The sequence below is a fragment of the Aspergillus stella-maris genome (assembly GCF_047715825.1).
Source record: "Aspergillus stella-maris strain CBS 113639 unplaced genomic scaffold BDV14scaffold_65, whole genome shotgun sequence".
In the NCBI taxonomy this organism is placed as follows: Eukaryota; Fungi; Ascomycota; class Eurotiomycetes; order Eurotiales; family Aspergillaceae; genus Aspergillus; species Aspergillus stella-maris.
Genome location: NW_027396859.1, coordinates 60,399 through 81,338, shown reverse-complemented (window position 1 = coordinate 81,338; position 20,940 = coordinate 60,399). Strand labels below are relative to the sequence as shown.

General features: G+C 45.3%; 3 protein-coding genes across 3 annotated transcripts; all 3 read left to right on the top strand.

The window, feature by feature from the left end:
• The first annotated feature begins 10,757 nt into the window (after nt 1-10,757).
• Nucleotides 10,758-11,741, top strand: BDV14DRAFT_180594 (ATP-binding protein). Its single transcript, XM_073769935.1, has one exon. The coding sequence runs from the start codon at nt 11,047-11,049 to the stop codon at nt 11,665-11,667; it is 621 nt and encodes a 206-aa protein (XP_073624336.1). The 5' UTR covers nt 10,758-11,046; the 3' UTR covers nt 11,668-11,741.
• A 132-nt stretch (nt 11,742-11,873) lies between these two features.
• BDV14DRAFT_203821 (uracil phosphoribosyltransferase-domain-containing protein) lies at nt 11,874-12,332 on the top strand (the record flags this gene model as incomplete). Its single annotated transcript, XM_073774373.1, has 1 exon — nt 11,874-12,332. The coding sequence occupies one exon, from the start codon at nt 11,874-11,876 to the stop codon at nt 12,330-12,332; it is 459 nt and encodes a 152-aa protein (XP_073624335.1).
• Nucleotides 12,333-17,989: 5,657 nt separating this feature from the next.
• On the top strand, nt 17,990-20,065 carry BDV14DRAFT_192302 (putative DUF221 membrane protein; the record flags this gene model as incomplete). The annotated part of the gene is made up of 4 exons (XM_073771615.1): nt 17,990-18,159; nt 18,217-19,288; nt 19,355-19,673; nt 19,731-20,065. 4 exons carry the CDS (start codon nt 17,990-17,992, stop codon nt 20,063-20,065), a joined length of 1,896 nt encoding a protein of 631 aa, XP_073624334.1.
• Between the last annotated feature and the right edge of the window lie 875 nt (nt 20,066-20,940).

Sequence of the window (20,940 nt, the reverse complement as noted above, 5' to 3'; positions counted from 1 at the left end):
TCATCAATGTCCTAGATATAATGAGAACAAAATAGGATGGGATGCGTTGAATAATCACTGGACAACACGATAATTTATTTTTTAAAGGCACAGAAGTGAGCAGATGGTCAACTTCCGACTATACACTACAGCGCACGCCTTGTAGTGTCTTGTGGCTGAACCCCTTTTGTGATGATATTAAACTTATTCAGTAGACCTCCTGGTTGTTAAGGAAGCCCATCATCTAATGAATACAGGCACTTCTAATAAAAAGACCGCAGGTTCAATAACTAACTTTGCACATTCATGTCTAAGATAAGCTTCACCTACAGGTATAATAATATCATAATCTCTGCCTTATAAGCAAGACCATAGGATAAGCAACCAACTGCGTTTGGTGCAGGACCTCTATGCTTATTTGTGGGATATTTAGACTGCCATAACCTACCTCCCACTGGCTCAAGAGTTTAATGCCGTACTTCTTTACTATGCTCGCTAAATATTTTAAAGGACAGGTGATTTGTCTTGTGGGCTCTCCTTCCAGCTGCTAGAAACAAAGGCTCTTCCACATAGAGAAGATAACAAGTGACAAGCGCATTTATTTTCCCCTTGTTTCGGATAAATGTGGCTGTCACTACCTCACACCGGTCAAAAATTGCCATTATTAACCTTTTGGGGGCCGTCGAATCATGACGGGAAAGGGCAAACTGAGGGAAACGCACCTTTCACCGAGGCCCTACAAAACTGTCTACATAACATTCTTAACTTGGTATACCTGTGAAATACGGATGTATTGTACATATTATGGAGAAAGGCTCCGGATACAGCCATACTATTGTCAATTTGACAGACGGGCGAAGTCCCTACCAGAAAGACATTTAAATGAAACAGGGCAAAGTGCGTGAGATCCCCTATGAAGACATAATACAAGGCAATTGAAGACTATGAAACGTTCCTCCTGTATATTTATGTTACTGCCGCATACACTGTCGCTAGCTACTATAACATTCATGGCATTTATTGGGTTAAGCGGTGTGACCCTTTCAGGTCCCATGCGGCAAGTGTATTTTCTTAGGGTTTGGCTGGCCAAAGTGTTAAAAAAGTCGGAATCTAATGTCAATCTAGGCCTCCTTGAAGCATGAACAAAGTGTCATCCAGAGACCAGAAAATGGTTCTCAACACACCATTATGGCTATTGAACCATTCGTGCAAGTTGGCCTTTTAGGCTACTGCAAGGGAACAGAGAACCAAGACACATCATTGGTCTCTCGATGTACTACTCCTAGGCTATCCTTTTGGTTTGATTTTGCAGAGACTCTTTTACATCAGGGAAGCCAAACCAACGTTACTGTCCCCAACGCTATCACTGACGCAACTGAATTCTGTCATAAATATACCAGGTGGAGTATCTCCGCCTTTATTTCAGCATTTTCATTCACTGTCCTTGTTCCATTTTTTAGCTTAACAGCAGGAAAGTCCCCATGGGGGAGTATAATCACAGCTCTCTTTGCAACTGTAAGGATCTTGTATTAGGAACTTACTGGTCTGCTGCTGATGTCGTCTGAGATAAAGGGTGCAATGATGTCAACCTTTGGAGCGTCACTAACCGCAGTCTTCGCATATGCTAATCTAAACAGGAGTGTGAACTCCGCGGCCCTAGTTATTGGAGTTGAGTCAAACTTAGGCTGGCGATTGGTGGGCATTGTATCTGCTGCAACTCTATGCTCTCTAAGCTCTACAATGCTATGGTTCCTTCATGTCTGCTGTTGCCATAATAAGGGACAGTCACAAATACGGCATACCCCAAGATAAATATCGCTTGACGCTACTCTAATAGATCTCCTTTTGAGCAACTGTAAAGACTATGTTCCTACAGAGATCGCCTTACTATATTACAGTATAGTCAGAAGCTCCCACGAGTACTGACCATGGGCATTCCTGGAGGCATTTGCGCATGTCCCGGTTGATTGATGCGAAACGCTGTAAGTTATTATCAACTTGTACTGTATGTAATGGCTATAGTGATTGAATGTTAAGCGCGTGTGGTTCTGGCACCGTTGTATACTTTCTTTTGGATTTTGGATTGAGTATGCACGAGGCCTGCCTGTCGGCTCAAGATATATATGGATTCTGTCCCAAAAAGAAAAAATAAAAAAAAAACAAAAAAAAAAAAACAGAAAGTTAGTGGTTCTCTAGGATGAGTGTAAAAACATTTGACGGGCTGCCGATAGTCAGCCTGTTGATAAGATGGGCGATGCTACGGTCGAACGTATATAAAATCTGGGAACGTTCTTCTCTGAATTAGGCCCACTTGACATTGGCGCAAAAAAACATCTGAGTCTGGTCAAGACAGTCATTCAGAAATTGGAACGATTCTCGACAAATGGTCTTTTCTTGACTGCGGTGACTGGATTGACGAATCCCTCGCAGAGGCCGCAAAGCACTGCCACCCTGTTATCGTTTGGGTTTTATTTGAGAAAGGCGCAGAAATCCATGTCTTTGAGTGGGATGCGGTTAATATCTACTTTAAAGAGGAACAGATTCTTATTTTAGTGACAAATATGGACACACAGCGCTCCATGAGGCTGCTCTCGTGCGAGACATGAAGTCCGTCAAAGCATTGCTTGACTATGTAGCAAAAGTTAACGACGCAAGGACCAGGAACGAAGACCACAATACACCTCTTTAATGGCTGCAATGGGAGAACTTATATACGCCAAAGTGCATTGCCAATCCAGTCACAGAACAATCCCTGATGATTAAGAAACCAACCCATCTGGGCACGGTACTTATATAAAACAAGATAGACTAGCCTGAATGAGAGATTGAATGAATAAGTCACAAAGACAGCGGTGGGTAGACTCAAAACGGCACTATTCTGGCAGTGTCTGTTTTGGGTTGGTGTATTGATCGTCCGGTAGGACAATGGAATGTGGTATTTTCATATTGCCCGGCAAAATGAGAAAGTCAACGACTATTCTCAATCTTAACGGGCCAAAAGACGGATCAGTCTACCCCTTCTTTCGGTTCTCGGGCATGGGTGCTCCGATGTTCTGACTAGGCTAACCTTGCCTCGCATGACAAGCCGTGGAACGATTACCCTTGCTCAATAATCCCCACTGGAACAGGCTGGTCAATTCGGTTGTACTAAGCGTAGTCATACTATAAGGGATACCTACTGATGTAACCTTTCCAAATAACGAACGACAGAAAGGGGTGGACGTGGAGCCCTACTGAAGCAGCGCCGTCTATGCCGTAGGTATAAAGATCACTATGATTGTCGTGTCCATAGTTCTTGTTTAAAGGATTCCTTGATAGCAATCACGATGTTCATATCCCTAAAGAATCTTTGGCTACAAGCTTCTAAACTCTTTAGATGTCTCAACGAAACCCCCACCTGTCGCATTTGCAGCGAGCAGGGCCATCCCGCCTCCCAGTGTCCGCAGCGTCCTCCGGATATTTGCAAGAACTGTCAACAGGAAGGTAAGCTTATTTGCTCTGCTTTCTTTCGGAGTACTGACCATGGCTCTCAGGACATTCCACCATAGAATGCACCCCAGCCGAGCCAACCTCCGCATCTCGCCCGCTGCCACCTTCATCCAACAGATTCCAGCCGCGTTTGTTGTCAATTCAGGAGTTTAAATGCTTGCAGGTAGGCATATACTCCCCGCAAAATCGTTCTCCTAGTGACGTGGAATCAGGGAAAAATTTGTGTGACGGCAGAAACCCCTGCGACGCTGACCGTTTGTGAGCCTGTGAGGGACAAGGAGAGAGAAGATTATATGCAGAAACAATGCCCAGAGATTTCGTGCAAACGATATGAGTATTACATTATCTCAAAGGCGGATTTAGAACAGCATAGCTGGGGAAGGAACTTCTTGGTAAAAAGGGCACAGGGGAGCATACTTTCCTAGCAGTCGGACACGAGGTGTCATCAAAATAACTCTCCATGGCCTGATCAGTATTCTACTAAGAAGATGATTCAGGAAGTCTGTGTTATCTAACAGCAAGCGCTTAATTTTCTGGATTTATAACTTGTTCTAGTTATTATCCTTATATAGACGGACGGTACCTCGTGCAACAACCACCGCTAAATCCAACTCTGGCCTAGTATGGCTTTTTCATTATACACGCCCTACCAGTCATACTAGGCCGAGGGCAAATTTAGCCAGAAGAGGTGGGAACTGTGTCTCAAGTCTCGTGCAGCCCATTGTGAATCTGAAAGGCATTGATCTCCAAACAATTGCCCGCCATTATCTTATTTCGTTCCGAGACATCATGTCGATGCAGTCATCCCAGGTCCATTTCACGATAACTGTCTCTAATCTTGCTCAATATCTGCCATATCCATTCAAATCGCCTTCCAGTTCAATATTCTCATTCTCTCTGGGGGTTGTGTGCAGTAGACGTCTATTTATTTATCGTAGGTTAGTGTTGTCGTTCTGCCTTTGCTTTGCCCGCTAATTCTCACCCTAGCTTGGGATTTATGGAGAGACAATACAGAACGTAGTGGCTTCAGGTTCTCCCAGTGTAGCTTAGAATGAATTTGACTGAAGTGAGCCAGGTCACAAAGAGGCAACGTAACTAGCGTGAAGTTGGAGTAGCATAATAGGCTACAGGATACGCGAGCGGCCGGCCAAATAGATTCCTGAATTCTCAAGTAGAGGCGAGAGATTCCAGAGTAGACTTTGTGAGAACCAAGATGCTTGATCATTTGTAGATGCCCGAAGGGCCCATTCAAGTTTATGCACTCTGCATAGAATAAACATTCAAGGGCTATAGGGTCTCGTATATAATAACAAAGCTATCAGCAAACTTCAACTACATAGTAATTACTACCTGCTCATTCTTGACCCTAATGTCTACCCACAATCAAAGCCCTGGATACTGAAGAGTGTGCTGGCTCAGACCTAAATCCAATTCGGGAAAGGACTTCTGAATCATATGCCGGAATGGTGATAAGTCAAGATAAAGCTTCAGGAAAAACTTATCAGCTTCCTTCATGTTCTCGGGTAGCGTCTTTAATATAAGTTTGACAATCCGGTCTTCATGTAAATCGATATCTGAAAAGACATTGAAATATCCAGGGAATGTTGGATGAAGTAATATGCTCAAGGTGAACAGAATGTCTTCAAGTTCCCAGTCTTCTTGTAGTGCTTGTCCGAAGTGCTGAAATGATAGATTCTGGAGGTTCTTTGATAAACCCCAGTACCTCGCCAATTGATATACACGTGCATGCCGAGTCAACTCATTATCATTATCTGTCACGAAGAATTAGCTAGCTAAAATCAGCATAATACATGAGCCAACCTACCCGCCTTTGAAACACTTGGTGCTGATGCTACTGTGTAAGATCGGGAATATATGAGACTGAGCGTTCTCCAGGCAGCATGGATAGAAGCATATTGAAGGTCAACTTCAAAAATCCCTTTTTTCCCAAAGTCCCTTTTGAACATAGCATCAAAGTACTGGCTTTCAGCTGATAGCAATGTTCTGTGTACATGCAGCCTTCCATCATTAAAGACAATCATTGCGTCCGGTTCTCTTTCCCTTAGTCCTTTTGCGCGCTTTCTCCAACCTGCTCTGTCTTTTAGCGACAGATAGCTTATGCCTAGTGGCATTCTTCAACATGGATTTTGCCAAAGCAAAAACTGAATCGACAAAGCTGGAACTTATCTTTAGAATCAACGAGCGTGTGCCTGTGCCAAAGATATATCTAATCATGCTTATCTTTGCGTTCACTGCGGTAAAATAAATATCAAATCATCAACACAGATGCATACTGGAAGAACTAGATAGTTGTACTCGGTGCAACACTGATAAAGCAATAATCAGGGCTGCAGAAATGATTGACCGAGTGACTGAGTAGAGGTATATTTCTTTGTCTTGATTATACAGTCAACGGTAGAACCGGTCTAACAGTCCCGAAACTCTTGGACCCAGGTTAAACTCGTGCCAAGACACACTGGTTCAGGGATTTGGGCCCCCGGTTGGATACCTATTATACCGCTATGTACGGGAGCCGCCTTGAGAAGCTTTTGGCTGAAGGAGGACAGCTTATATTGACATGTCTAAGAAGCTTGCTAGGAGACTCATGGGGAATCCGTTGAAGTAAAAGAAAACGAACTCACCACTGCATACAAGACATTACAAACTAAGGCTGCAGATAAGATAGCGTCTCACACGGGAATTGAAAGAGTAGAACGACTGGAACTCGAGCTATTCTGTAAGATTAATGCCATCCCGGTATAACAATTAGTTTTCAGGAACCCCGCTTCATCAATCAGGCGATGTTGATCTGCTCGAGGACGGCCTCAACCGCTGGTGGATCTGAGTCATGTACATGATCTCAGCCATTCGCTGCTCATGGTTCGAGGAGTCAGTCCGGAAATCGATAAGAGCCAGTAAGCTCGCTGCCTTAAATGGAAGTCAGGGTATACGATGCAAGTTGATCATTACCTATGGATGAGTGCTGATGATTAGTTGAATTGTTTCATATAGTTAAGTATAGATAAAATGAGACACTGACCAGAAATGTTCGAGTCGTTGAATGCGAGCACAGCTAGTGGTGAGTTACTCAGAGTTTGAACTTGAGGATGGCCATACTTGACGATATCAAAGGAGGAGGTGAGTTAACAAACCTATGATATTCTGAGTCACACCAGGCCGTCCATCCTAAAATTAGGGTAGCATGTAGACCGGTGACCATAGAAAGAGCGCCAGAAGAACTAGGAGCGCAGTCTCTACACATGTACATATCTGAAAGCAGGGTTAGGCTTGAAGTGTCCTGATAGTCTATACGGATCGGGCACTATATAACGCAGGGGAGATAGGAGTGCCATATGCAAACGGGTAAGAGGCCTTGAAGATCCCAGCACCTTCCCCTCTTTTAGGCTTGCATGCTCTGCCTTTGCATTGAGTTATGCTCTACAATGAATCATTCTGCGCGCATGATACCATAAACTTCATATTAAACTGACTCAAGGTTCCGATCAATAAGTATATCTTAAACCTGATCAAGGATGACATCAAACAATTTTCTGTTCATCTCAGGGGCTTGAAAAGGTTCAACATGCGACTTATGTAAACGCTCGGCAAGCTCTTCCGGACAACGTCCGGCTGATTCAATGTAGCAATGACAACACAGTTAAAGTCTCTCGGGCTGTTGGAATCGAATTATTCCACACAAAGACGCAGGACAATTCGCTTGGGAAAACCTCCCATTTCTTTCAACGACAGCATCTGGTTCGATGATCATTCTTGTTCACCGACTATTGTTGTTGATGAACGAAGTAGTCAAAGGGTCCAGCCTGAGCAGCTGAAGGAGTCTTGTCGGAACTTGCTGCCCTCCGGTGCGACCTGTCCTTTGGTTTAGACCTAGCACCCACATACAAGTTACAATCTTACACTTATGATATTGTGTGAGACAAGCAGGATATATATTGCCTTCTCATCCAAAATGAGGGGTAATACTAACGTAACTATCTCGAGAGATTTTATCCCAACTTTTTCCTCTTCTGCTGCAATCACGTACCACGCGGGTAACAAAATGTGTGAGCAGTGCTGTCATCATTATCAAGAATGCGGCCACCTTTACGCCTATGATTACCGGAAATGCGGACCTGCTCTAGCTCGACCAAACCAAACACTCTGTGTGTCGCCGAGAGGAAAACTAAGAGATCTCCGAAGGGTCCTCAACGTACGTGACAGGAACATTCCTGGAAGATGTCCTGTCTGCATGGACGCTTCGTCACCAAGCTCTCAGAATTCCCATGAGCGGTGAGCCAACAGGTAAGATGCTCTTTAAAATTGCCTAGTGCCATATGCTTAATAGCTAAGGGTTGAATTCAGATAGTATTACCGGCCCCAAAAGACTCTCGTGACTATCAATGGAAGCTGGGAGACTGTGGTGTGTCATCTTATAACAGTAATTAGTCACCAGTGAGGGATGTTCATGGCAAATAACAAACAGATACTCTATAAACATTTGAGTGGATGGAAATATTGCATACATAGCACTATACAGTCTTCAGCGTGACTTATAGGTAATAAGTTGCTTTACCCGCTTGGATATTAGCCCCCAAAACGGACTCTGTGCCAAATGTATACTGTACAGATGAACCATGAGGCTGGAACAACTAGACGGACTAGAAACGATCGACCCGAAGCCAATGGCCCCTTGGAAACCCCCGAGGTTTTTGGAAATCGACATTCAATCAGACCGGGAGAAAGCAAAGGACAAGGCTACTGCCTTACAGGCGTCATCTAATATGGTAGTCTTCTCAGATGCATCCGGGCAGAACAACCAACTTGGCGCAGCGGCAGTGATGCTGGACCACAACCAAGAAGTGGTCGAGTCCCGGCAACTGCCCATTGGATCGATGGCCCACTGGTCAGTGTATGCGGCAGAGCTTATCGGGATATTCTACGCCATTAGTCTTGTCCTGAAGGTAGTAAGCTCCAGACCAAGAACCCCGACAACTCCTCAACAAGAACCAGCAACAATCCTGTGCGACAGTATGTCAGCACTACAGGCCATCAGGAACCCACGCAATAAGTCAGGACAACGGATTATCCATGCCACTTTGCAAGTAGCCGCAGAATTAAAAGCACGGGGCATCCCGCTCCGCCTCCAATGGATCCCGGGACACTGCGATGACCCTGGAAACGACGCAGCAGACAGACTGGCTAGAAGGGCAGTTGGCGCAAACAGAATGCACCCTTTCTGCCGCCTTGTCTCCCAGGAAAGAGCAAGCATTCGAAAGCAGATCCTCAAAGAGTGGGAACACGAATGGAAGACATCCAAAAAGGGAAGTCAGCTTCGGCGGATAGACCCAAAGTTGCCTGCCATCCGAACCCGACGTTTATACGACCCGCTGCCACGGAACCGAGCCTATCTACTTACGCAACTGCGGACTGGTCACTGCTGGCTAGCGCCGTACGGCAAGCTGCGTGGACATCGAGAAGACGATAAATGTGAATGCGGTGCCAAGGAAACGGTCACCCACGTCCTACTGGACTGTCCAAAACTAAGAACGCCACGGCAGAAACTACGCAGGAGCTGGGAAAAGCTTTTGGCGATATACCAGGCATGGTAGGAGGGAAAGGAGAAACCAGCCACCTGAAGGCTGTACTGGATTTTGCAGAAGCATCTCAAAGGTTTCGTAGCCGCGGACCAAGGGGTCCGCAAAGACAGAACGCAAGGCAGACGGCCACCACAGGCCCCTAGGCGAGGCTCAAAAGTTCGCCCGTAAGAAATGGGATAGAGATACAAGGGAATATATATAGTTGTAGGCAGCCTGCATATCGCTTTGGTGCGAGAGGTCAGGGTAAATGAAGGCATCCATCCATCCATGTTGTAATGTATAATGCTATTACTCAACGCGCGTTAGGCAGGTAAAGAAGGTCTACAGTGGCATATCTTTCGCATTACCGGTGCTCAGTACATCACTTCATCATTTAAATTGCAAATGATCTTAGTAATGAACATACCCAGCTCTTGAATCCCCCAGCAAGTACCTCAACCAACAGAAAAACCACAAGAAGGCAATATCCCGCCCACCACACAGCACCTTGCTTATGGAAACGAAGCAACAAACTGCAAACGAAGCATATGGACTATGGAATTAGCATCATGGGCAGGCAGGAGCAAGAGAGAAAAAAAAGTAGAAGAAAGTTGGAAAGGGGACTCACGCTATTTGCCCCTGCTGCATTCCTTACTAACACGGCTAGCCTCCTTGAAATAACCATCTGCTTTGTCGTCCTCGTCGTCCGCGCGGTCAGCTTCCTGCTCCAGATCATGTTGAAGCTGGCGTGACTTGATCATAAGGGCGGTAATTTCAGTTTCAAGCTCAGAGGCGTGCAAGCGGCCAGAATAACTTTCTGATTCGATGACCTCTTGCTCCGCTCGGTCAAGTTCCTGATTCAGATCATGTTGAAGCTGGCGCAATTTCACGTTAAGGGCGGCAATTTCAACTTCAAGCTTATAGACTTTATAGCGAGCAGCCCCGGCGTAGTCACGATGAAGAGCCGAAAGGTAGAACAGCTGACGTCCGGTGATTGGCTTGCTCGGGACTGGAATCGAGTCAGGATGAACACACGCGTGATGATCGGACATGATGGATGTGATGAGGTTGATGGGGATGGAGTCTAAGATGATATTAACAGAGGAGTCAATGACTGTTCAGGATGCAGAAACTACCAACCAGAGGTAGCCCGATGATTTCAGCAGTCAGAAGGTGGGTGAAGGTTTGACTGAAGCTCTATTCATTTAGAAGAGTAACACCGAGTCTCCAGCAATTCATGTACTATCAACACGTGACTTTAGTCTCTGAGAGGATTAATGTCTGTCATTGGCTGGGATGGATGATGGACCAATCGATCTCACATGTATGGTTGACTGTTTGTATTCGTTTGCTTGTGCGGGTGCCCAAGTTGCGTGAATTAGTCTGGATGCGCAACACCTACAGCCTAGCTAAAGACACCAGGCTTGTTAGAGTTGGGATCGCAAGACCTTCAGGAGATATACATAGTTCCGCGAGAGCTTGAAATATCCTTTTCCATGATTCTTGTATGGCTGTTGCTCGGGTTCTGCAGATCATAGATGCTGGCTATCCAGTGAACTCATCCTGTGAATTCACTGAACTTCTTTCGTCAGCTCCACTGCTTTCTAGAAACAAACAGAACACACAAGAATAGCCTAAGCAACACAAGGCTCAAAGGAAAATATTTTCCGCAACAGCGGACCAAGCAGGGTAGTTTCTCTGACAGGACTTCCCCCCAGAGCCGCCTCCCAGAACCGCTTCCTAGAGCCTTCGCCCTCCAGAGAACCTAACTCTCTTTCTTTCTTCATCCTATACTTAGTTTGTTTTGCAGGTTTCCAACTACAGTCATCTTCTACTGTAGTCAGATCCTGATCCAACACCTGAACAATAGTCCGACTTACCTGACTGTGACTGCTCTCTCCTCCTGACCTGACATCGATAGACTCCGCGCCGGTCTTGCATCTGTTCCATTTTGGAAGTCCAGGTCCAGCCTGAGCCTGTTAGCGGCTCGTCCCACGCGAGCATGACCACAATTACTACCACCACAGCTGCTGTTCGAGTGATCGGACTGTTTGGCATTCCTGGCTGCGGAAAATCATTCGCCATGGAGCAACTCAAGCACGAGCTTGGTGAGTCAAGCTTTGAGTACTTTGAAGGCTCCAAGGTGATCGACTCCGTGACCCCTAGTGGACTTGAAGGATTCCAGAGGCTGGACGACAACGAAAAGAACCAAGTCCGCAAGTTCGCCGTTGCTACCATCAAATCCAAATGTGCCCAGACTCGAAAGGTCGGCATTGGTACTGGTCATTTCATGTTCTGGGACCAAGAGGAAGACGAACGGGCGTTGAGGGTCTGCACTCAGGCTGGCCTAAATACCTACACTCATATCCTTTACATTAATACGCCTGCCGAAGAGACGGTAAAGCAACGAGCAGACGACAGTGAAAGGGGACGTTCGAACTTGTCAATTAAGCACTTGCGATGCTGGCAAGAGGCTGAGATTAATGAACTACATCTCCTTTGTCGTGAGAATAATATCCACTTCGCCATGGTCTATCCGAATTTGATAGACAAGCTAGCGAGTACGATTCATGATTTCCAGCTTCATGATGAGAATCACAACACAATGGTCGCTGAGCAGTAATTGGACAATGCTCTATCTAAGCACTATGACAAGCTGCAGACTGTTTTGTTTTTCAATGCTGACAAGACATTGGCACAAAGTTGTTGAGTACCCCGATGCGGGATGACCTTATTCGCGGTCCACCCCTGCAGAAAGCTCACGAAGAGACTGGCATTTATCTAGCCAGAAAATATCTGGTCGAGCTCATCGGTGTTGAGCCATTCACCATGCCCCATTCCCAAGGGTATGATGTCGATGGTTACCGCTTGCTGAACGAGGATCGAACCTTGATCGTGGGGCTAGTTCGTGGTGGACTGTTCTTAGCTTCTGGCATACATAAAGTCTTCCACAAGGCTCAGTTAATACACGCCATAAAGCCGAAGCATATCAAGAAACAGCATCTCGAAGGTATCGTCACTGTGATTTTGGTCGACGACGTAATCAACTGTGGCAACTCGGTGGTCGAATTCGTGCGGCGCATCCAAGATACCAACGGCGCGGTTCGTATCATTGTTGTTGCCGGGGTTATTCAAGACAAGGCTGTTGGAGGCTGCAGCCCTATCTGTGCCCTCGCACGTTCGACTGAACTTACTATCATCACACTCCGCCTGTCAAAGAATAAGTACACTGGCAAAGGGGTCACCGACACTGGGAACAGATTGTTTAACACAACTCACTGGGACTAAGGCTGTGTCTTTGGACAAACCAGCTAGATCCAAGGTTGGACTGCGAAATTCTTGTTTGCAACAATAGGAGTTCGAGACCATGGATGGAGTTAATTTTAATGTTGCTCTGGGTGAGATAGAGAAAGATGTAGGAAGATACTAGGTATAACAAAATCTGGAGTTTCCTGTTTTGAAAGGTGCGCCCAACCTCAAGCTGAGCTTGCCAGTCCAGTGAGAACGCTACCAGTTACTAGGTAGGTATGTGTCGACCTTTATTGACCGCTAGTATTCTGCTTCAACGCCGAACTTACTATTAGTCAGCGCTTGCTCGGTCATTACCTATATCTTTTCTATTTCCTATTCTAGTTAGTTAGCTTACCCCTATTTCGATTGTATTTAGTGCAGTATCGTAGCTAGATTGAATGAATCAGACCTTCATATTCTTCGGGTGGTGTACCAAATATTACGTACGTGGCGAAGTTCGACAGTATGAAAATGGCGAACGGCTTATGTACCACAGCGAAATGGGTAGGGTCTTAAGCCTTTCATAGAGGGGGGGCCCATTCGTAAAGTAATAACATGAAAGAATTTTGTATGTGCTTGATTTCCCTTTTTGTTTCTTTTGATATTCGGATCCGGTCGTTTTGCGCGCTTCAGTGTTAACATGGTAGGAGTACATGTCGCGTTACTATCCTGGGATTTTGCCGCGACACCAACAGGCGGTGTAGTTAGTTCAATGTGCGCCCCGCCATGATCTGTTTGCTACTTGAACTGTTCTGTACATCTAACCGACCCCTCTCTTTGATACGAAAGTATGAGACCACGTGATCTCTAGCTGCCAAGCTACTCCAAACCCCTGAGGATTCGACCCCTCAATAGCTAGTGAAGACATCGTCAAGAAGAGTCTATCGAAGCAATAGAATTGAGCCCTATCGATAAAGGCATCCGCTCCTTAGTAGGCTACGTGCGTGTAGCCGATACAGACGTCATTCTGCCCCTCTCCTTCCCCTGGGCCTGTACGATTCGTTACACTCTTAAAAAAGATTATCGGGTCAGTTCACTCAAACAGTGGCCCACTCTCGAGTCTGACCCTTATCGTTCCATCATACGTCTGCGGGACTCTCAAGACCACCCCCAGCAAGACACCCTGCCCAGCCAAGACGCCCTCCCTTACCATGAAGGAAGAGAGTATCCCGCCTACCAAGCAACTCCTTATGAAAAAGAGCGACAAGCGGCTAACGCAGCATACGAGCTGTGGCATCCCAGGAATGATAGATAGGTTTAGCATGCAGTACACCTGAATCGCGCCTCGAGTTCTCCCTAGATATTTCCCCGAGAATAACTCCATGACTTCTGCCCAAGGCCGCTTCTGAACTTTCCTCAGCTCCAGCAGAAGGCTTCCCTCTTCCCTGGACCATGTCATGCCCTTCCTTGAGCTTCTTCTGACATTCTTGCAAATGATCGAAATTTTTTGAGTCTTATCCTTGGGCCTTGAGCAATTAGTTGCTCGCGCATCTCCATCTTTGCATACTGTTGGTAAAAGACCAGACATGCAATGCTGTAGAGCACCTTCAAAAAGCCACGAAAGGAATGGCAGGTCGGTCGTTAAGTGGTAATGACACCAAGTGAGAACGGATGGCAGGAAAGAATTACCCTTGGATGGGGATGTAGAGCAAGCTCGAGGCCGCTTGCGAGTTTGCCTGTCCAACTGTTGCCTCTTCCGCTTAACGCTTTTGGGCTCCTCGCAGACGCGGTGGTTCTTACGGGCATCGTTCGCGTAGGATGCATCGAGGCTAGTGCCTTGTTGAGAGGGGCGCAACTGTTGACCGTCATAGATGAGAGGTTGGTCACTTGTCTGAGTATTGCCGTTTTGATCACTAGCCTTCGGCGGCGTGTCGGCTCCGCATCAAGGCCCAAATCAAGTCCACTATCCATCGTCTTCAGCCAATTTAAGAAAGGGATAGAAGTACTATCGAATGATTAATACTTGTGAATTCCCTGATAATCAGGTACATGGATGGAAATTCAAGAGAAAATAATATAAGCGTCAAAGTTATCTCAACCATAGTACTTATTTAGCCAACAGGCGTTCGCTGAGAACCTAGCTATGTATAGCAGAAAGCAATACATGCATCTATTGCACCAAACTAGCCTTTTAGTGCAAACTGCCACCGCATTACACGTTTTCTGTGCTGCTTTGCTTCTTGACCAACCCTTCTTATATAGGCGATGCGTCTCTTGCAATAGGAAATTTTCCTTCTGGGCCCACCCACTTCTAGTCTGGTTTTCCCCTTGGGATTCGCTTGCTGGCTGGACACTGTTTGGGCGGCTGCGCTGAGATGAATATCCTCCTCTCTCAGATCCGGCTCAGATATAATGGTGGTTGCTTCAGACCAACGCCGCTGTGGGACTATGTATCATAATGTTAATGATATACTTGCAACTGAAAAGCTTACATACCTTGCAGCGTCCTCTTATACCTTGCCCAACTATAATCCTCTGTTCCTATAGACGATTCTTCTCCCAGCAAAGTACGAGATAATTCCTTCTCTCCCAAGATGTAGAAACTTTCATTCATGGGGTCAAAATGGGAGGATATGGGGTTAGAGAATGAGGAAGGATGCGTCGGCTTTTGAGCAGGCTCAGAAAGACTCAGGGTGTCCATCCCATCAACAAGAGGACAGCTCGTGGAACCATCCAAATCTTTGATACCTGTACTCATTTCGGTCAAAAGCTCACGATCTCGTCAAAATGCTAAAGCAAAATGATTTTTGCGGCACCGCCTGTCCTTTAAATAGTTTATCTTCACCGCCATGTATATTCTCGCCATTTCAGTCCGAAATTGAGACTAACTTCTTCACCCTTATGAGCCGTCTAGACCGACGTAGAGGTTCAGATGCCGTGCTTACTCTACTAACTGTACTTCCGCTGTCTATGGAGTACATTACTAGCTCGAGCTTCTATTTGTTTTGTTTTTTTCTTTCCCTCAGAAACAAATCCAGAAGTACAGTGATGGTCTTACGTACTAAGCATTTCCAAACACCGAACCAAATGCTATTTCAAGGCCTACACCGCGCCTTCAAGGCAACGGGGTGTAGTCTTCTGCTGTCAGACTGTCCACGCTAGAATGATAATCAGCCTCCATCTCTGTAATCGAAGTGGGTAATACGGCAATGACGTGCTTGCTTAACCATCAAGGCAAAACCTAGAAGAGCAGTCTTCTTACAGCAAGAGGATAGCACCAAAGACGTGGTTCAGTACAATTATTATGGCGGTCATAGATACATTTATACATAGTACAAATTCAAAGGTTCTCGCCTTTTTTTCTCATTACTTAACATGGCTTGCAAAGGCTACATATCTATAAAAAGGGTCTCTTAATAAAATCTAGTCAGAGCGTCCTCTCGACTGCTAGGGAACACAGATGAGACAAGGCTTGAGTACCCTTTTCATAAAAATTGAAAACAACAAAAAAGCAACATAGGGTCTTATGGGAGAGTCCAGAGCAAATTGCATCTCTTGGCCAGCTTTGTTGATGACAGCTTATTGGGCTGGAAAAGTCTTAAAGAAGCAGTTCACTACGGAGCGGCACTTGCTGCCGGGGTCATTATCTCAATTGATCAGTTTCACTGTACTGTAGAATGTGTAATCCGTCTGTCCTGTGTCTGCAAATGTGGGCCTATTTCTTTATATGTTGCGAGTCACCGACAAGGAGCACTGAAGCATCCCCAAGCGGCAATGTTAGTCGCCGCTGAAGGGAATATATCAGATTTCTCTGAGCTTTTTTACTAACCCCACATCAACTTATTAGGATGCAGGGACTCCTTAATCTCTTTATCAATCCCTACCTCGTTGTCAACCATGCTCTCGTCGGACCCCGCTAGCATAAAACTACGCAGTTCTCCTGAGGCATGACTGCCTCGTTAGCGACCGCCGTTGATGCATTATGACTCGGAAGCTTGACATAACATGCGGAGACTAGAGATGTCTTATAGGGACGCAGCCTCCACAGACGATGACGGGAAGCTCCTTGATCGCCAATATACTACCTTGCTTCGGGGAGTGAGGTTATGGTATGAGCAAACGAAGATGTCTGTATGGTTTTACCGACCTACACTGGACCAATACATATTTTGAAACATGAATATTCTTCTAGAACCAGTTATTTTTGTGACCCATAGCAGATCTTAACCACAAAAGACAGACCCGGAATTCTCCCATCGCGCATTTCCTCATTACGGTCCCAGAGAGGCCATGAACATTTCGAAGATTCTTGATTATCAAGATATAAGTGCTCATAGGCCCCTTACGCCGCAAAATCTCGATTTGGGGCAGGCACAGGTTTTAGGAGATAGATTGATAATTCTCAGCATTCTATTATAAAGTGATTTCAAACATTGCTAAGGCACTTACGGGATATGTCCTCTATCCTTCCAATAACGTCCGCTTGGACTCTTACATGAGATCATCAGAGAGTTAAAACCCTAAGAAGTGCTTTGACTTTCTCTCTCCAACTTGATAGACACACTCTTAATGTATATATGACGCAGCGCATGGATCCTTACCTTGGTCTAAGTTTGGATTAGCGTTACTTGGCGCTATCGTAAGTGAAGGAGTTCTCATTGTCAAACCAATTCAGCCGCCGACGGCATATATGTAACTCAATGCTACAGATTAGAGTATAATAAATCTCCCAACAGTTGCGAGAATGTAGGGACCAAGAAGAAGGCGAGGCATTGACGGTAGGCCTCCAGACAAAAGTACTGTGTTATTAAGCTTCGGCTGAGGAGACTGGCTGGGATTCAGCACCATAGTGCTAGCAGTGCTTAATTTTGTCTGGGTTTTGAGCCTGCCGGCGCCGCTTGTCAACCTCAGCGGCTTCCCGTGTAAGAAGCTATGGCCGTGGTAGTGCATATGATGCGATGCCGCGCTAAAAGTCTTGTTTACATGGTAATGATGATGCCATGTTAAATTGCCGTTATGATACTTGCTAGTTACTCCAAGGCTTGAAGTTGTTACTGGTTGAGCTACTAGTATATTGGTAGATGCTTCGACAGCATTGACGGGAGTTTGATGTTTGTTACGGCTTGCTTCAGGGCAAGGAGTAAGCACATTCTCAAATATACTAACTGTCCTGGTACGCGTTGATGTAGTAGTCTCCGTAACGGTGCTATGAATCGTGCCGTGAATTTCAAGATCTCCCTGGAGCCCAAAAGCATAGCATCCTATTGAGAATAGCAGCCAAAGTATCATAAACCCTTTAGGCATCATGGGAAATTGAGATTTATGATTTTGAGATTGTGCGAGCGCAATACCTTGGTGTGCTCAGTATATAGCTTGATATGTAGTTAATTCGTGAAATAAGAATAGTTTTTAATCGATTTGACATGTAACAGGAACCTTGCTTTTACCAGAAGTCGCCTTGTTCATGCTCTTATATCTTGCACTAGCATCAAGCAGCGTATTATTTACTTATGGTCTGCGTATAAATAAGAAAAAAGGGTAATCTAAGATAGAGGACTGCAGTATCCGTAACTTTATCGTCAGTATTTCATTGAAGCAAGCAGGCCGAAAGAAAAAGAATTGAGGGCATTAGAAATCTGTGGTGTGAAGACATGAAGCATTTATATACAGTTTATAGGATCACGAATATCTGATGCTTGTGCTTTTTCGAAAGAATGAATATCACGACGCTCAGTCAAACAGTAGCCGATGCTGCGGGTAAAGCTCAGAAAAGTCAAGGACTTTCTACAGAGTCATTCGTGATATCACTAACAGTCTATGGGGTTATATTGCTTTTCTCAATCGGTGGTTTTGCCATTTATAAAGACTGGAAACCTGCCGCATCGTATGTGCTTGCGAGGTCAATTTTGGTGCGATGCTAATCCCCTTCCTTATATAATAGTCAACCAAGATGTTTGGAAGACAATGGCATAGAATTTCTGCCGAAGGGGTGGATTGTTTGGATCAGGCATCTGATTGACCTTCTTCAGGATGAAAGATTCCTGATTCCTAAGTTAGGCCTTGACAGTCTTTTGGTTTTGCGACTCCTCAAGACAATTATCAAGATGTTGTTGCCAGCAGCGTTATTAACTCTGCCAGTGCTGTTACCATTGTACTATACTGCTGATAGGTCAGGTGTTGTTGACCTTGATAAGCTCAGCATCTCGAATATTCACGCAGGTCAAGAGCTTAGATGTTGGATCATTGCCTTAGTTGCATTTATATTGGACATCTACTTCTGTCGACTATTGTTGCTGGAGTTCCGAAATATATTGAACCTGAGACAGGAATATCTGCACCAACATTGCAATGACTCAATGCACCTACTTATCACTGAGCTACCCCACAGGATGTGGGATAAGGATGTCCTTGCCCATTTACTGTCAAGCTTCACCCGTGGTCCGGTAGAGGTCATTCTGCCAAGGGAATCTGAGTGTGAAGATCTTGAAAGACGCGCTAGCGCACTTTCTGTTAAACTTGATGCAATAACCAACACACGTTCAGAATTCAAGCTAGAACTTCCTTTACCTGCCGGTATGCGGAACCTTAGTATGAAAGAGCTTCGCATGCGGAGGCAAGCTCAGAAGCTGAGAAAGGACGCCCAGAAAATAAAAAGTGTTGCCATTGTCTATTTCCCGGATCTTTTCTCGGCACATCTTGCACTCCAAGTCCGAGCCGTCCCAGTACCCACGGCAATGGAATTCCATGTTGTTGGCGATGGCATACTTGCAAGTTTGTCAGGAGTCTATGAAAGCAGACTGACGAGATCTGCAAGATCGCTAGGACTTACCAGCATCATAATCTTTCTTTCAGTCTTCTGGGCCATACCTATAGCCATGACTGGCCTCTTGTCACAACTGAAATACCTGGATAGCGTTATCCCTTCCCTTGAAAGCCTCTCCAATGCACAATTAAGTATCATACAGGGAATAGTTCCACAATTAGCACTGTCGCTCCTGATGTGGCTTCTCCCTGTGATTATAAGGTTCTTGGTGAAGTTCTACCCCCTACCAGAACACTCTACTCTGGAAGTGTTCAAGTTACGACAATATTTTATATTCCTCTATACTCAAGTATTTGTAGTGGTCTCCATATCTTCAAGTGTGACAACAATGATACCTGAGTTTATTAACGACTTTCGGTCAATCACGGCAATTCTCGCTCAAAATCTGCCAAAGTCGTCCAATTATTTCTATCCGTATATGGTACTCCAAGCCGTCAGCCACTGCGTCATGGTGCTGTTTCAGCTGCCGCAAAGTCTATATTATCCTTGTACAGTACGTCATTTAAAAAAAGAATATCTCAAGACTGTTGAATGGAGTTCAGTGTACGCCGTTTTTACAAACTTGGTTTCAATATGTGTGTTCCCACTGCCCTTCGGATACTGTCGAAACTGACCAAGGTGTACCCGAATAGGTATTGTTTTCGCAGTAATCTCACCAATTTTACTCGTAGTTGGTTTAGTTATGTTCGCAATATTTCTTCTGGTATACTCATATCAAGCCATCTATGTCCTTGGCGGTGACCCACAGAGTCCTGGGGTGCTTTATTGGGAAGCCCTTCATCAGATATTTGTTGGACTTTACACGAAGAACATGTTTCTCATTGGTCTTTTTGCCCTGCAAAACAACGTTGGGCCAATGGTAGTTGCTATACTACTCCTTGGAGGTGTTGCATTGACACAAAGGTATGTTCGCCGAAATTTTGGGCCACTTGTGAAGTACATTTCTGCTATCAGGAGCACGTTGTAGTTCGCTGTCGTTGGAAGACAAGCAGGCTAGATTGGCAGAAGATGGCCAACATATCCCTAAACTGGCCAAAAAGGGACACCATGGGGCCTGAAATCTGGCACGATCAAAACTAGCTACATCGGCCAATAATGTCTAGTTACTCATTCAATCCTGATGACGGCACATACGAAGCCGTGTCGTGGTGTGGGACGAGTCGCCACAGTATTCACCGACCCCTGGAAACTTCAGTCATACGCCCTCCTCGCCGTCACAATTAAGTTACATTGTTACCAACCCTACAACGCCTGCTGAATTCCTTCCTTCCCAAACAAACCCCCTTCAGACAGAAAAAAATCTGCTACTACAATTTAGAGACTGGGTTGAAGGGAAGTCGTATGACAAGGATCTACCTACTTGTATTTACGATTACTCTTAATAAAAGAACTGTAATTAAAGATATTAAACAAGATTTAGTTCTCGCTCCTGGATTCTATTGGAGACTTTCCCCTTAACCAAAGTTACGAGGGAAGTTAGACGCCAAACATCAACCCAAAAATATTGTAATGGACAACACGTCCATTATGTTGACAGTTCCTCGGGTTGACAAGATTGATCGACAGGTTCCTAAGACTGATATTAAGTGGCCTGAACTTGAGAAATAGCTCTATGAATGGGGTCATCACGTCCAGGCCGGCAAGGAATTGAAGCTAATAATAGCATTAAACTACATAAGACAGCCAATGCTCTACGGCCAGCCGCAGACCAAACGACAAACGAGATACTTCTTCTGCCACTCAGGGCATGCTTCAAGAGCTTGACCGGGAAGTAGGGCCTGGAGCTGTGAGAAAATATTGCTTGGAAACATGGCCTGGTTTCTGGAAAGCCTGCCAAGGAAC

Excerpts from the sequence above, each read along its gene's own strand:
- BDV14DRAFT_180594 (XM_073769935.1), top strand. The coding sequence starts at position 11,047 with ATGACCACAATTACTACCACCACAGCTGCTGTTCGAGTGATCGGACTG.